General features: G+C 44.0%; 1 protein-coding gene across 1 annotated transcript in view; it reads right to left on the bottom strand.

Moving 5' to 3' along the window:
* The window catches only part of SH2D2A (SH2 domain containing 2A), a 333,990-nt gene that overhangs the window by 175,525 nt on the left and 145,049 nt on the right, over nt 1-13,416 (bottom strand). Inside the window, exon 2 of the mRNA XM_069604582.1 lies at nt 3,021-3,244. Within this exon, the coding sequence (XP_069460683.1) occupies nt 3,021-3,244 (224 nt within the window). The remainder of the gene's footprint in view (nt 1-3,020; nt 3,245-13,416) is intronic.

Below are 13,416 nucleotides of genomic sequence, written 5' to 3'. Positions count from 1 at the left end.
TTTTAACCGAAATCCACACTCTCTGAGACTACGAAGCGCTTCTTAACAGTGTCACATTCCCCACCTACCCACTTGCCTTCCCACCACTGCAAAGGTCTGCTGTGGGATCTGCCGCCCCCACAATCTCGCTTAACCAGTCTAAATGGAGGCTTTGTGATATCAAACAGCAAAAAGGGCCCAAATGAAATCTAGACCATCCTTCTTCAGACCGCCGCTCTGCTCTTGATCGTAAAACCTGTCTCAACTATCGCAGGTTATCGGAGTTTGTCAAAATTGGATATGTATATAAAAACAGCTCAATTATCGAATGATCCTCTTCTCCAGTATCGTTCTACTTAGTTTGTATTTTAATAGGAAAATCGTAACTGGGAAAAATGCATATAATGTAGATCAGAGGGTTGTTGAGTGAGTTTCCTTAGCTTCCTCTACTCAACATATGATATAGGAAAGAGTCCACAGTTTTACAAGGCTTTCCGATTTTTTAAGGTCAGAATGCTTATGCTTCCAATGGTTGATGAAAATGGTATTGAATCTAAGACTGGTTGAAATATTTAGTTCTTTATTGTATGCCTTAGCGGTCTTAAGGAAATTCTCCAAACATGATATCATCCTTCCTCCTGTTCCACTTTGCACTCTCAAAAACAGACCTTGTCAGCATCCTCCTCCATCTCAAAGCTACATTACACAACAATGAGCTCCTGCGTACATCCATTGTCTGGTCCTAAAGCGGAGGAGGACTCACACTCTACCGCAACATAACCAATGTCTCACTCGCACATGCCAAATCCTCCTGATATGATATGATATGATAGGTTATTTATAATGCGCTACATACACATACCTGATTTTGTACCCATGCAGTCCCCTAATTAGTACCCTTCATGGCCCTCTACCTTTCCAAAGTAGGACAAGTGAAAAGGCAGTCACCTTCCAAATTCAAAAAGAAATCCACAGTATCATGGTCCCCTGAGACAGCCAGCCAGGCGTCAGTGCAGCCCCTGAACAGCATCCACCCATCTGGGGTACGATGCCCTCACCATTACCACCAATAATACCTCCTGCTTCCCGGTCCTATGTTGTCTCTCACCAACCTTCAACATTGTCAGACAAGTTCCTTGCTGCACTCAAAGGTTTTTTTTACAAATTCTGCTATGTTTGTTTCTCCTATGCTCCAACAACAGGCACAATATGGATGACATTGTAGGGTATATAAAGTTACCCATGGACATCTCAAGCAGAGGCATTGCTTTAGGGGGGTGCTAAAGGGGCTGTAGCCCCAGGTCTCTTGGTGTAGCCCAGGCTAGAAGCTCAGGAGCTGCAATCAATAGGCTAGCTAGCCACCAGCCCCGACAGTTCCGACATTAGCGTAGCCCCGGGTCTTTTCCAGACCTAGCAACACATCTTCTCAAGGATGTGCTCTCTCCCTGTGATTTTCAAGAAATGCAGAGAGCACCTTAGAGTACTCATTGCCCAACACAACTCCAAGTTTCACCAGCACATTGATGACGTGGAACGCTACTGAAATCCCTTAGTGAGTGTGAGCTTAGACACTGCCCCCCACCATCCAAGCCTAAAGATCAACATCTACTTCATACAAAATTACAGAAACACAGATTTTTTCCTTGTGATCAACAATTCTAAAGCTCATACCCAGGAATAACTCAGATCTATGTGATTACTGCGCCACCCAGATCTCTTGTTGCCCGCATCCCCCCACCCACTCCCCCAATGCACTTACATTCTCGGCAGTACACTTTGTGCGCCGACTCTACTCTATCCCCGGCGGCATCAGTTCTCACCCACCTACGCGGGTAGGAGCTGGCACTGCACGGCCCTTTTACTTTTCTCTCCTAAACTTTGTCCCCCGCTCTCCATCTAACGGAAGTGGGAGACTCCCCTGCAATCCGTGAACCCCATTACACTGACTAAGGGGAGCAGGGGACACCCCAGCAACCCCTGCTTGCCTTAGTCATCGTAATGAGGGTTGGCATTTTCGTACTGCGTTCAGGCGCAGTATTCGTTATGGTGCCACGACCGCAGCGACATGTTAGTACGATTCAATCATTCCACGATACCAGCTGGAAAGAGTCAAAGCCCAACTATCTAAACATGCTAAGTCACTTGGCTGCTTCAATGACATCAGTCTCTCTTTCAAATCCAATGCCGCCAAGAAGAGCAAGTTAGCATGGCACCCGCCTTCCCGCTGCTGCATAAGGCGATGCCCTATCATTTTGATGGGGACTTCAGAACAGTTGCACATGTGCTGATACTTTCTGACCAAGATCCTGGCAATGCCCTCCCCCGCATTGTCCCCCTCCCGCCCGGAGTTCCAGACCCCACACTGACCCATCTGAGATGGCTTCTGAATGCCATTAAAAAGTTCATAAAGGATTGGCAAAACATAGCCACCTTACCCCAAGCTGCGGGTTTTCAATGTGCTTTTGCGGCACTGCAGGCCTGTTTCTTCTTGTAGCCTCTTCACTAAATGGAAGAAACATGTCCTATCTCAGAGAGCGAGTGCAGCACAAGAAGCCTCGAAAGAACCAGACTAAAAACTGAAGACACGCCTCTCTCGTTGAGGATCACGATTCTGGAACACATTCCCCACACGCCACACACGCCAGGCTCCGCCGAATAGGACTACTATTGCTTAAACCCCTTCTCAAGGGGAACCCAATCCTACACTGTTAAAACGTATATTCTCTGGCCCCTTTGGGTAGCCTTGTCCTGTGTACAGACCCCACCCCCACGCCCAGCTCTTGGCCTCACTTGTTCCTGTGTAATGCCTGTATCATCTCATGTTGCTACTACACATGCAATGTTTTTACATTTCTATGCCAATATCAATGGCAAAGAAGCCATACTTTGCTTCTTATAATATTAAGGTTTCAGTATATCCGCTATTGAAATAAATTGTCATTACTTTTACAGAAATGCTACCTCCCTAATAGTTTCAATCCAAAGCTAAATGTTTTTTTGCACAAAAGAGTTGATGTTGTTGCTTGATACTTGCGCCTCACCCGTATAGGCTTCAGTGCCGACTGGACAGCCAGCGAGCAGCATGTCCCTGTTACCACAGCTGTTGAATGGACTGTATCGGAGATAGGCTTCTGTGTCAGTCCTGGTGGCCTAGGCTGCAACCGAGAAGGGCTTTCTGTGGGATGGTTCCAAATGTTTCCAACAGCTTTGAGTGACTGTGCAGTAGTGAACAGATGACTTTCTTGCTGAATTTCAATATCTTTTCCTGCAGCCAAAAAGAGACAAAGATACGTCCATTCCGAATAATGAAACAGCTCGAGCGCTCCACTACAATTCAATTCAATTCAATTCAATGTAAGTTTCTTCGAATAACATTCACCAAACTGTACAGAAAATAAATAAATAACAAGCAAGCATACAACCACAAGGGAGACTAAATACATACTTTTACATACAAACCTTTAAGAAAACCTTTCCCATCATTCGATCAGGCATTACATAAATCTAAATGCATCATTTAAAAATTGTTCGAGTAATCATAATGTATGCATCTGCAGTTTCCATATACAATCTATATGTCAACCTGTAATTCACTAAATGTTGCTTCAAAAACAGAATGTGCAAACAAACTCTTGTCATTAATTCCCTTAGTTTTACATTTGTTACAACATTTAGATAAGTATCTTTCAATGGTAGAAATACAACATTTGTATAAAACAATCCAACTGTAGATTTCCTTTGTATGTCACTCAAGGTTAGATCCTATTTCCTTAACATTTGTTGCTTAAGGACATTTCTGGCTGACTTTACTATGTCTTGTTTGTTCGTATATACCACTGACAAGCCAACGGAAGATGGCTTCTCATGAGTTCCTTTCATGCTGGCCAACTTCAAAACATCTATCAGTAACAGAGTCAGTCTGACTTGCTTATTAGCCAAACTGACAACCACATACAAGCAGGTGCAGCTTCTAATGTTACATCAATGGGTATAGTGTCACATTCCAAATACATACGTACATTAGCCATACATTTCCTTACTCCCAGAATTAATTTTAAGAAGTCTTGTTCCGTTTTACCTGTACAGTCGTGATACTTTATGGACCATTCACCTGCAGCACAGCGAGCTTTGCCCCATGTTTGGCTGTATAAGCTTCTGTGCTGGGATTATGGCACTACCTCCATCGTTAGCCTAAAACGTTGTATTCCTAAATTGGATTGTACCAATTGCTAAATTCTGCACATGTGACTGCAGTGATCTATTCTTATTAAAGCAAATGCCTAAGTCATTAAAAGACTCAAAGTCCGCAAATACTTCTGAAGTTATACAAAAGTTTGGGGTAATTTGACTTTTTTTGCTTTTATGTATCATAATTGTTGATTTATTAACATCGACATTCATCTTAAAAGTTGTCACACATGAAACATACCCATCCAATAACTTCTTTTGGTGTCCTACCAATTATAACAACATCGTCGGCGTACCTCAAACATGGTTGGGTTGGCGTCCTCTTCCACTTAGTCTGGGAAGTGAGCATGAGTTATAGGTTTGTTCCTTCCCACCAATGATCTCCATCATTAATATTAATCACCCCCATTATGAACACATATAATTAGCTGGTCATTAAAAAAGGTCTCCAGAGATATTCAGAGTAAAGTGCTTAATATACAGTACAGTAACATCTTTCTGAATCCTATAACCCGCCTGTGGATATACATTTAAACACCTGGGGATCGTATGGGGCTAAACTCAATGTGCCAATCTCTAGGCCACCTTTACTAAGGGCATCTGCGATTAACATAGTGCATGAAGTTTATTTGGGATCCCAGGAAAACAACTGTTGATGGCAGAGGCCCTTGATCCGACATCCCCATATCTGTTCACGGAGCCGAACTGTGCTATTCTATTCAATAGACTGGGAGTAGTCATGTGCCATCAATCCCACTACACATTCACCCATTGTAAGACAAATGTGAAAAGGATTGCACTAAGCTTGAGATTAAAAAGGTGTTGAAACATGTCATGCTGAAGAAAACAGAAAGCATAGTAGCACTGACAAAGAGTGAAGGTGAAGAGCTAGAGCACCTTCCTCCCTCTGCTCCATAACCTCATTGGTATCTCCTCTAAAATTCTCAATTTGACTCCTCTCGTTGACTTCCTCTATATTTCTCCCGCCCACCTCCTGATTACTCTCCTCCGGAGCCTTTTTGATTGTTCTTCCTTCCACCTCCTTGTAACTCTTCTTGTCCACCTTTTTGATCTCTTCCCCAACCACTTCTTCCGCCAAATCCCCAATCTCTTCCTTTTGATTTTCCCCAATCGCTTCAGATGACTACCTCAACAACAAACTTCCAGTCCCCTGCTCTTGACTTTTACCACCAACCTCCTGAGATGCTTTATCCTCTTCTTTAGATTCTCCAGATACATATCTTTGATCTTTTGCCCCTTCCTCTCCAACCTGACTCTTGATTTCTCCCTCCCTCCTACAATTTAGCTTTTACCTCAACCTCCTTACTTTTCTCAGAAAGTGTGTTGTGTAATGCATTAAAACACATGTTTATATATTTCTACTAGTGCAGTGGGTGGCGTGCCCCTGCAGCAGCAGGATTCTGTGTATTGCGCAAGTGTGATAGTCTAGGCCGGCCAAGAGCGTGGCATGACCCATGAGCTGGAGGGGGCGGGGGGTCTGTGGGCCTCAGCATAGCTCGCAGGGGGGCTCCCAAACTTTATGCTATGCGCCTGGTAAGGGGACGCCCTAGCCCTGAGATAAATACTTCACAACATGTGTGCCACAGTGAATACATAAAAAATGTTATTCCTATACATATACATATTTTGTTTGCCCCAATAATGTATTAAATGCATTATTTACAAGGCTCCTTCTGGGTTGTGTGTGGTTTGGTTCTGTGCCCTGTTCCCTGTGGTACTCGGGTACAAACTGAAATGAAATCAAGGTGGAAAGAGAACAAAGGACAACAGGGGAAGCTTTGGGACAGGTGCCTATTGGAGGGTCTGTATTGCTGTCCTGTGCATCCGAATCCTCCCTTCTGGGCAAGCATTGCTTTCTCTACAGTTATCATAGCAAATACCGGGCTCATGATCCTGCCTGCAGCGACGGTGCTCCCGGTGACATTGGGAACCCCACGCTTAAGTTCTCGCCACATGTGAAGAGGCCACTACTTTCCTTCACTGCGATCCGTGGGTGATAATGGCCCGGCTGCCTGAGTTAATGGCCCGAGCGAAGCAAGGGCAGTTAATGAGGGCACCAGGACGGTACCCCCCCAGTGTAGCCCATGGAATGGGTTACTAATGCCATTAGCACCCCGGGTAACCAAAGTGGTAACCTGTGTTGTTAAAAAAAAGAACTATCTTCATTCATTGACTGGGACGCCACGAGCATGCCATTCAAAGAATGAAAAAATGTTGCCGTGGCTGCCATGGTTGTAGAAGGCGGGGCTTCGTACGGAGCACCTCTTGCATTACCATGGCGGCCAGAGAACCATGATCCAGGGAAGATACTGCGGCAGCGGCAGTCGCTGCCACCGCTACAATCAGGTAAGTGGTGTTGGGGAGGGGGATTGGGTCTAGTAAAAAAAAAAAGAAAAAAAATGAAAGGGAGGGTGGGGTAAGAAGGTGCTGCGGGGTGGGGAAGCAGCCTGCAGATTTTCTTGCAATGTGGGCCGTGATCAGAGGTTTCATCCCACGATCCACAGAACCCGATTGGCAGCGCATCCCACCCCGGGTGCTAATTACACATATTTGTAGACATTTGGTTAGGTTTAAGAGACTGTTTTCAAGGACTTTGTTTAATAGTGCATTCTATGACTTGTAGGCCCATGTTATGCCTTAGCATCTATTTTGTACAAAAGCGGCAAAGTTCTGGCTTTCACGCATGGGGTTGCTTGCCCCTACTCCACCTTGGGAAGTGCTGAAAAAAAATGCTAAAAAGAAGATCAGAACGCCAGACGCTACCTTGCTCAGGATGATCTCCCTATTATGTCCATCTAATTTGCAATGGTTTGTAGGCACTTTATCCACATTATTTGTATACAGCCTTTACTGGGATTTGGGGTCCATCCTACCTTTTCTGGCTGCCCTACTTCAATACCTTCCTGGAATAACCTACTGTCTGACCCCTTGATGATCTACTGACTCGGCATCAGCGGGACACGCGAGAGAGGTAAGAAGCATGGTAAGGTCAGCAGATGGTAACACATGTTGTGCTACAACTATTTTGGGCTTGTTACTGTTGGCAATCTCCTGTTTTCGCTTGTCTGTGCCACTCATGTGTTCCCAAGCCACATCATTGCTACCCTTGCTACCCACTCCTATCTCAGTATGCTTGATGCACACTATTGGGTGCCAACTATTTGAACTTAGGCACCCAAGATTGCCATTGGCATTATTCTGTGTCCTCACCCACTAGTGTTTTGAACAGTAGCTCCCACATCTATTGGTGATAGGCAGAACTTGCATGTTGTCTTCTGGGGCTGTTGGTGTGCTTGCCTTGTTCTGGGCTCAGAGTTGGCCATAGTATTTAATACATTCCATATCTATGTTCACACTTCTATCTTTTAGGTTGAGAATCTTATCTTTAAATATTTGAGAGCTCCCACGTCCTTCTGTATGTGGTATCCAAGAGAGAGAGTGCCCATCCTTGTGGAGTGGTGAGTCACTGGTATTTTCTTTTGTGAGGCTCGAGGTGGTGACTTTGCAGGTTCATTGTTTTGCACAATTTCTAGCAAGTGTCACCGGCATACTTTCCTTGTGGGCATTCCTTGCAATGGATGATTTATACAACATTAGTACCCGGCACAGGAACAAACAAAAACACTTCCCTGTGGTTGGCAGGATTCCGAGACTTACCTGATGGTAATCCCGATCACGCAACAGCGTGCAGCTCGGTCTCATCTCCGAGGACATTTTCGTTCTGGAATGGCCGCCACGGAAAGGGAGAAGGGACTACTTATAGTCCCTTCTCCCTTTCAATGGCAGCCATTTTTTTTGTATACCACGGCCACAAGAGAAAGAGAAAATGGACTATGTTTTCTGTCCACAGTGGCCATTTTTTCAAACTTTTTTAACTTTTTTTTTCTGGCTGCGAAATGCAAAGCGTCTCGAAGCTGGGGAAAACATTAGTCTAACAGGCCGTGGTACTAATGGCAATAAGCCCCTTCACGGCGGGGCCTTCTGTAACTGTGGGCCCCAGGGGCATTACCTTAGGCGGTAATGGCCCGCCGTCTCAGGGCTTATTGCGACAATGGATGATTTGCAGTTCTATGACCCATGTATCTATATTGTTTTGTTCTGGGCGTTGTCATGGAAGAATAGGTACAGATCAGTTGGCACCCTTTGTGATTGCATGGGTATTTTTGATTTGTTCTTGATGTAGTTGAAATGCACTTCAGGACAGGGTTCACGCTAGATTTCTAAGTTACTTTTGCGCAATTGAGGTAGTTTTCTTAAAATGTTCTCTCAGCTCATCATCCCTGCTGAATATTAGTTGTCGGTCCTGAACAGTTATGTTCAGTTGTGCTAATACTGGATTATTAGTCCAAGAGTATACTGTATTTCTGCTATTTATTGTAGCAGGTTGCCTCTGGGTATTCTTAATTCATGATATAATTCCCTGTTCATTTGTCTGGCGGAGTGATCCTTTTGTGGGACGGTTGTACAGAGTGTGGCAAGTTGACCTTCCCTTGTTTTCCTGCTGGAACATATACATTGGAAGTGAATAGATTGTCTCTAGGTAACACACTGTTTTGTGGCCTGGATGGAAACTTGTCCTGTGCAGATATGTCTTCTTGCCGGTGAGTACCTTGTACACAGTTGTCCTAGGTGGTTCTTCCATGCAACAGACAGTGGTATCACTTGTGTACAGGCGCGTTATAAATGTCACATCATATCATATCAAGGACGTGTATGCTCGTATTAGCGTATTCCATGGTGAACTTGATGGAGCAGTGGAAACGATTCTGGGATTTATGGAATTGTTTAGAGAAATTATGCCTTCTATCCAAATCAAGAAAATGTCATCAATGTGTTTCAGGTATGTTAGTGGTTTATTTGATTGTTGTTTTAAGAACACTTGTCCAAGGTCTTCCATGAACACGTCAGCCCACAAAAGTGCCATTGTGTGCATATAGTCATTAAGGTGTTTTGTAGGAAGTGGCTTACCCTTAGGAAGGATCTGACATCCTCGACAAATAACAAATAAACAATCCAAGCTTTACCCCCACCAACCCCATGGAAGGATGTGCGAACAATCCAAACAAGTGTAGTTTACGCTTGCCACATTGTATGAAAGTCAGTAAGCCAATATCAAGCATGAGGCAGATTGAGGTAATAGTGGAAATGTCACCCTTTAAACCGTGGCAACATATTTTGTAGAGGTCACATTGTATGCAAGCCACTAAGCCTAAGGAACTGCACTGAAATCACAGAGCCCTCACACTGCATTGAGGCTACAGGACATCTCTTTAGATGTAAATGTGAACTAACTCCCCCTGCTGTCACATCGTTTCTACATTTTTCAGTACGTTTCTAAAATACCATAATTTTTCAAATGTACCCCCACTTTAAGATTGTGCCTAATTTTTAGAACGCCGGGCCTCATCACGAGTCTGGCGGTATCCCGGTGGAAATACTGCTGGGATACCGCCAACGCAAATAGCATTACCGGTACTCGGTCCGGGCGCCAGATCACGAGTAGTGGTTGGGTGGTGTATTGGCCATTCCCCATTGGGTCCATAGCACCCAAAGGGGTTGGGGGCGCTATTACCATGAGCAGTATTTGTGCTGGCAGTAATAGGGCCGAAAACGGGCACTAAAGTTACTCTTTTTGCTGGAGGCAATACAGCCCATTTAGCGTCCAACTCGTGATTGGGCCAGCCCTTAAATTCAGCGATTATAGCGTTACCGCCGTATTTAAGGGCTACCTCCCAACTTGTGATGAGGACCAGTATGCGCAGTAGATATGTGTGCATAAAATGTGCCTTCTCAGCACTTTCAGAATTGTGAATTATTTCCAGTGAGTACTGTTGTTTCTTCACTGCTTTCAGACGGTATTGCATTGATTTGCTAACAGGCGTTTTCTTATGCCTTTTAAAAACCTATCCAAATTGTTTTTTAAAAACGAATTGAAATATTTGGGGGTTGGGGTAAGGAGTTACCAGCGGTGGGGAGGTGATTGTGGTAGGGTTTATAACGTAGGGAAACAGGGGGTTGGGTGGCCCAACTATTCTTTTTTAAATGAGATTTTTCAAAATCATTTCTTCAACAAAATTATTTTTTAAAAACTCATGTTGGAAAAACCACATAGAACCTTTCGAACGTATGCCTTTGTAGGGAAGGTGGCCGTCCCGGGCCTTCGTTTGACATATACTCATCCTTCACCCAATAGAGTTTAAACTGGACGTTTTCTTTTTCTAAGAGAAATAAATGACCAGTTTGGTTTTTTGTTGTTGTTCATTTCATTATGTTACTAGCATCTGCTGAAGATGTGTATGGGGCTTGAGTAGCTAGAATTTTTCCAGGTAGTCCAATTAAGAGTATCACACTGCATTTTGCTTGATTTTAAAACTGGACTAGCAAATCATCAAACGTTTCCTCGCACCCGAGTATCTCCAAACCTTGTCTTACTACTGTGAATTTCACTCTGCCCACCAGGTTGCTATCTTTCTTGTGCGTTCTCTCTTCACACCAAGTGGACGCTGACTATCATGGGTCATGACTTTTGTTCTTCGGTTTTGACTTAGACTTTCAATGATATTGGTGTTGACCGACACTTAAAATTTAGATCCTAGTTCTAAGAGTTAACTCTTGCTCTAGGAATACATTCTAAATTGTGATGTCTACTTTCCAGGGTGATCACCGAATTTATGGTCTACAACCTCTTAAAACAGACACCCCTCAGAACTCTTAACTAAGTTGCTGTCCTCCATTGGACGTAGACAGAAGTCATGGATCTTGAGTAGGCTCTTGTTCATTCTAAAATGCTGTTCTGGAGAATCGAGGGGATGCCAGCACTAGACTCTTTACTTTGAGAGACAGGAACAATTCTCTCACACATGCAGAGGACTATAGGTATTTTACCGGGATGCTGCTGGTATCCCACTGGAGTCTACCAATCACTGTAAAAGGAGACACGTTTGTGTGCATGCATTCATGCTGCTGTGTGTGTGTGTGTGTGTGTGTGTGTGTACATGTATGCATTTGTGTGTCTACATGTATGCATCTGTGTGTGTGTGGGTGAACCTTTATGCACGTGTGTATGCATGTTGACCTGGATAACCAGATGACGCCAACCTTGTCTTGTTACAGAAAATACAGATGCAGACAGCAGAACCTATCCCTTCAACCGAGAATCTACAGTCTTGCCTGTAATAAACCGATTCCTATGACTGATGTGCTCTCTGACTCCCAATCTCTAATGCTCCCCGGTATCATGAGCCGACCCCCACCTCTTGTCAATGCTCTATCGACATAACAAGGGCTCGCACAGAATTATGAGTTGGACTTACAGGCGGCTGGAGAAAATCTGACAGTACTTGTGTGTCATCGACTTACCGTAAAAATATACTGTTTCTCTAACTTTGCCCTTAGGCCTCCTAGTGTTTGGAAACCAGCTGTGGGCAATTTAAGGACAACTAGATCCTTTGCCACTGGCAAGTCTACCAACCTTATCCAACCCACTGAAAAGGTTCCACTCTGGGACTCTTCTCACACAAAGATGCATCCATCCAAAAACTTTCATTCATTTTTTTTCATTAGCTAATCAATAGCATGTCCCTTCAGCCAACACTAACTGTCCATATATGTACTAGCACTAGAATGCGGTGGTGAGCAGCCTATATAGGGTAAGTGGACAGAAAAGGAAACTGACCCTATCCCAAAACCAACCAAATGTGTTCCCATTTGTCCAACGATTCTCAATTATTTTAATTTTAAAAAGACATTAAAGACAAAAAAAGGTGCCCAATTAGTACTCGGACACCCCACGACAACAGTTTCAGTGGATTAGTATTACTTTCTCACACTTTCTTCAGGACCAACAAAACTTCACATCTTTTCCATAGTGCAGGTAGTCATCAGGTCTTGACGACAGGCCTCAAGTTTTTTTTTTTATATTCCTCTGTTTTTTTTAACTTTATTCCCAGTGGCAATCTCACTTTTTGCCTTCTAGGGAAAGCGGCGTGTCGACTCGCCAGCTCGCTATGGCTTATCTTATTTGATCAGCCTCCCGAGCTTTCCTGCTCCATCTGCGTCACTTGTTCTGTGGAAACCGGTTGACCGTTGTTGTGGGATGTCCAAGTACATATTGTAGGCCTTTTGTTTTGTCTTTAATGCCTTTTTTAAAAAAAAAAATTCAGATCAAGTGAGAAGGGAGCATTAAAAGTGGTAGATAACTCCCTCCCGTGCTCACCTATCCGGCCTCTCTGATTTCTGTATTGCACGAATGGGAACACATTAAGTGAGTGTAGGATAGGGTCAGTTTTCTTTTCTGTCCACTCACCCTAGATAAGTGGCTCACCTGCGCATTCTAGGGCCAATACAAATGTATGAACAGTTAGGGTTGGCTGGAGGGACATACTTAAGCAATATGCCCCGAGCGGTGGGGGCATTACCGAGTCAGGGAAAATGTATACATGTCGCTTGGTTTTCGGTGTGCTACAACATGTACCTGCCAATGGCTAGCACAGTTTTGCTGTAACTCGTTAATTACCCATGTAAGAATAATGGTTGAGGACTCCATCCCCTAAAGTCTTCCAACTCTTGAGAAAATGCTTCACACATTTCTTGATTTTGTGTGCACTGTTTTGAAGTTTGAGATCCATTGAAATAATAATAGCTTTCTCCAGGGAGGTGCTGTTCACTTTGGGTTTGTAGCTGCATACTTTTTACACTTTGGGATGTTTTGCTCTCAATGAAAGATGTGTTTCTATACTTGAATATATTGACTGGTCCTGATATATTGTGTCTATATTTTCACTTCGATATGCTGGATACGAGGCCACTCAGAGGCTCTCAGCATCTCCAGAGAGCAAGCTCAGGCTACATTTCTTAATCAACAAAGATAGCAGGCGCCCCTCTCTCGGAAGAACAAGGCATGATAACCTGTTCAGTGGTTGTTAACCACATTGAGAGTTCACAGCCATCTGCTTTTTGCTCACTGTACCTTTCACAGATGGAAAATATCCATTTGCATATCAGTCTTTGTCCCGCCCACATGGGCAGTCCAGCACCGAAATGCTATGGCAATTCCTTTCTGAACAAGAGTAACACCAGCAACCCCATACACGTGTTTCAGCCTTGTTGGGCATCATCAGTGAGGTGAAGCTGAGCCTCTCTAAGCACAGTGAGCAGATGGTACTCTTGTGGTTAATAACCACTGAACAGGTTATCATGCCTTGTTCTTTCGAGAGAGGGGCGCCTGCT

Source organism: Ambystoma mexicanum, chromosome 1p (genome assembly GCF_040938575.1).
Source record: "Ambystoma mexicanum isolate Mex_15411 chromosome 1p, UKY_AmexF1_1, whole genome shotgun sequence".
Lineage (NCBI taxonomy): Eukaryota > Metazoa > Chordata > Amphibia > Caudata > Ambystomatidae > Ambystoma > Ambystoma mexicanum.
The sequence above is the reverse complement of the archived record's forward strand: the minus strand, read 5'-3'. Positions and strand labels throughout refer to the sequence as shown.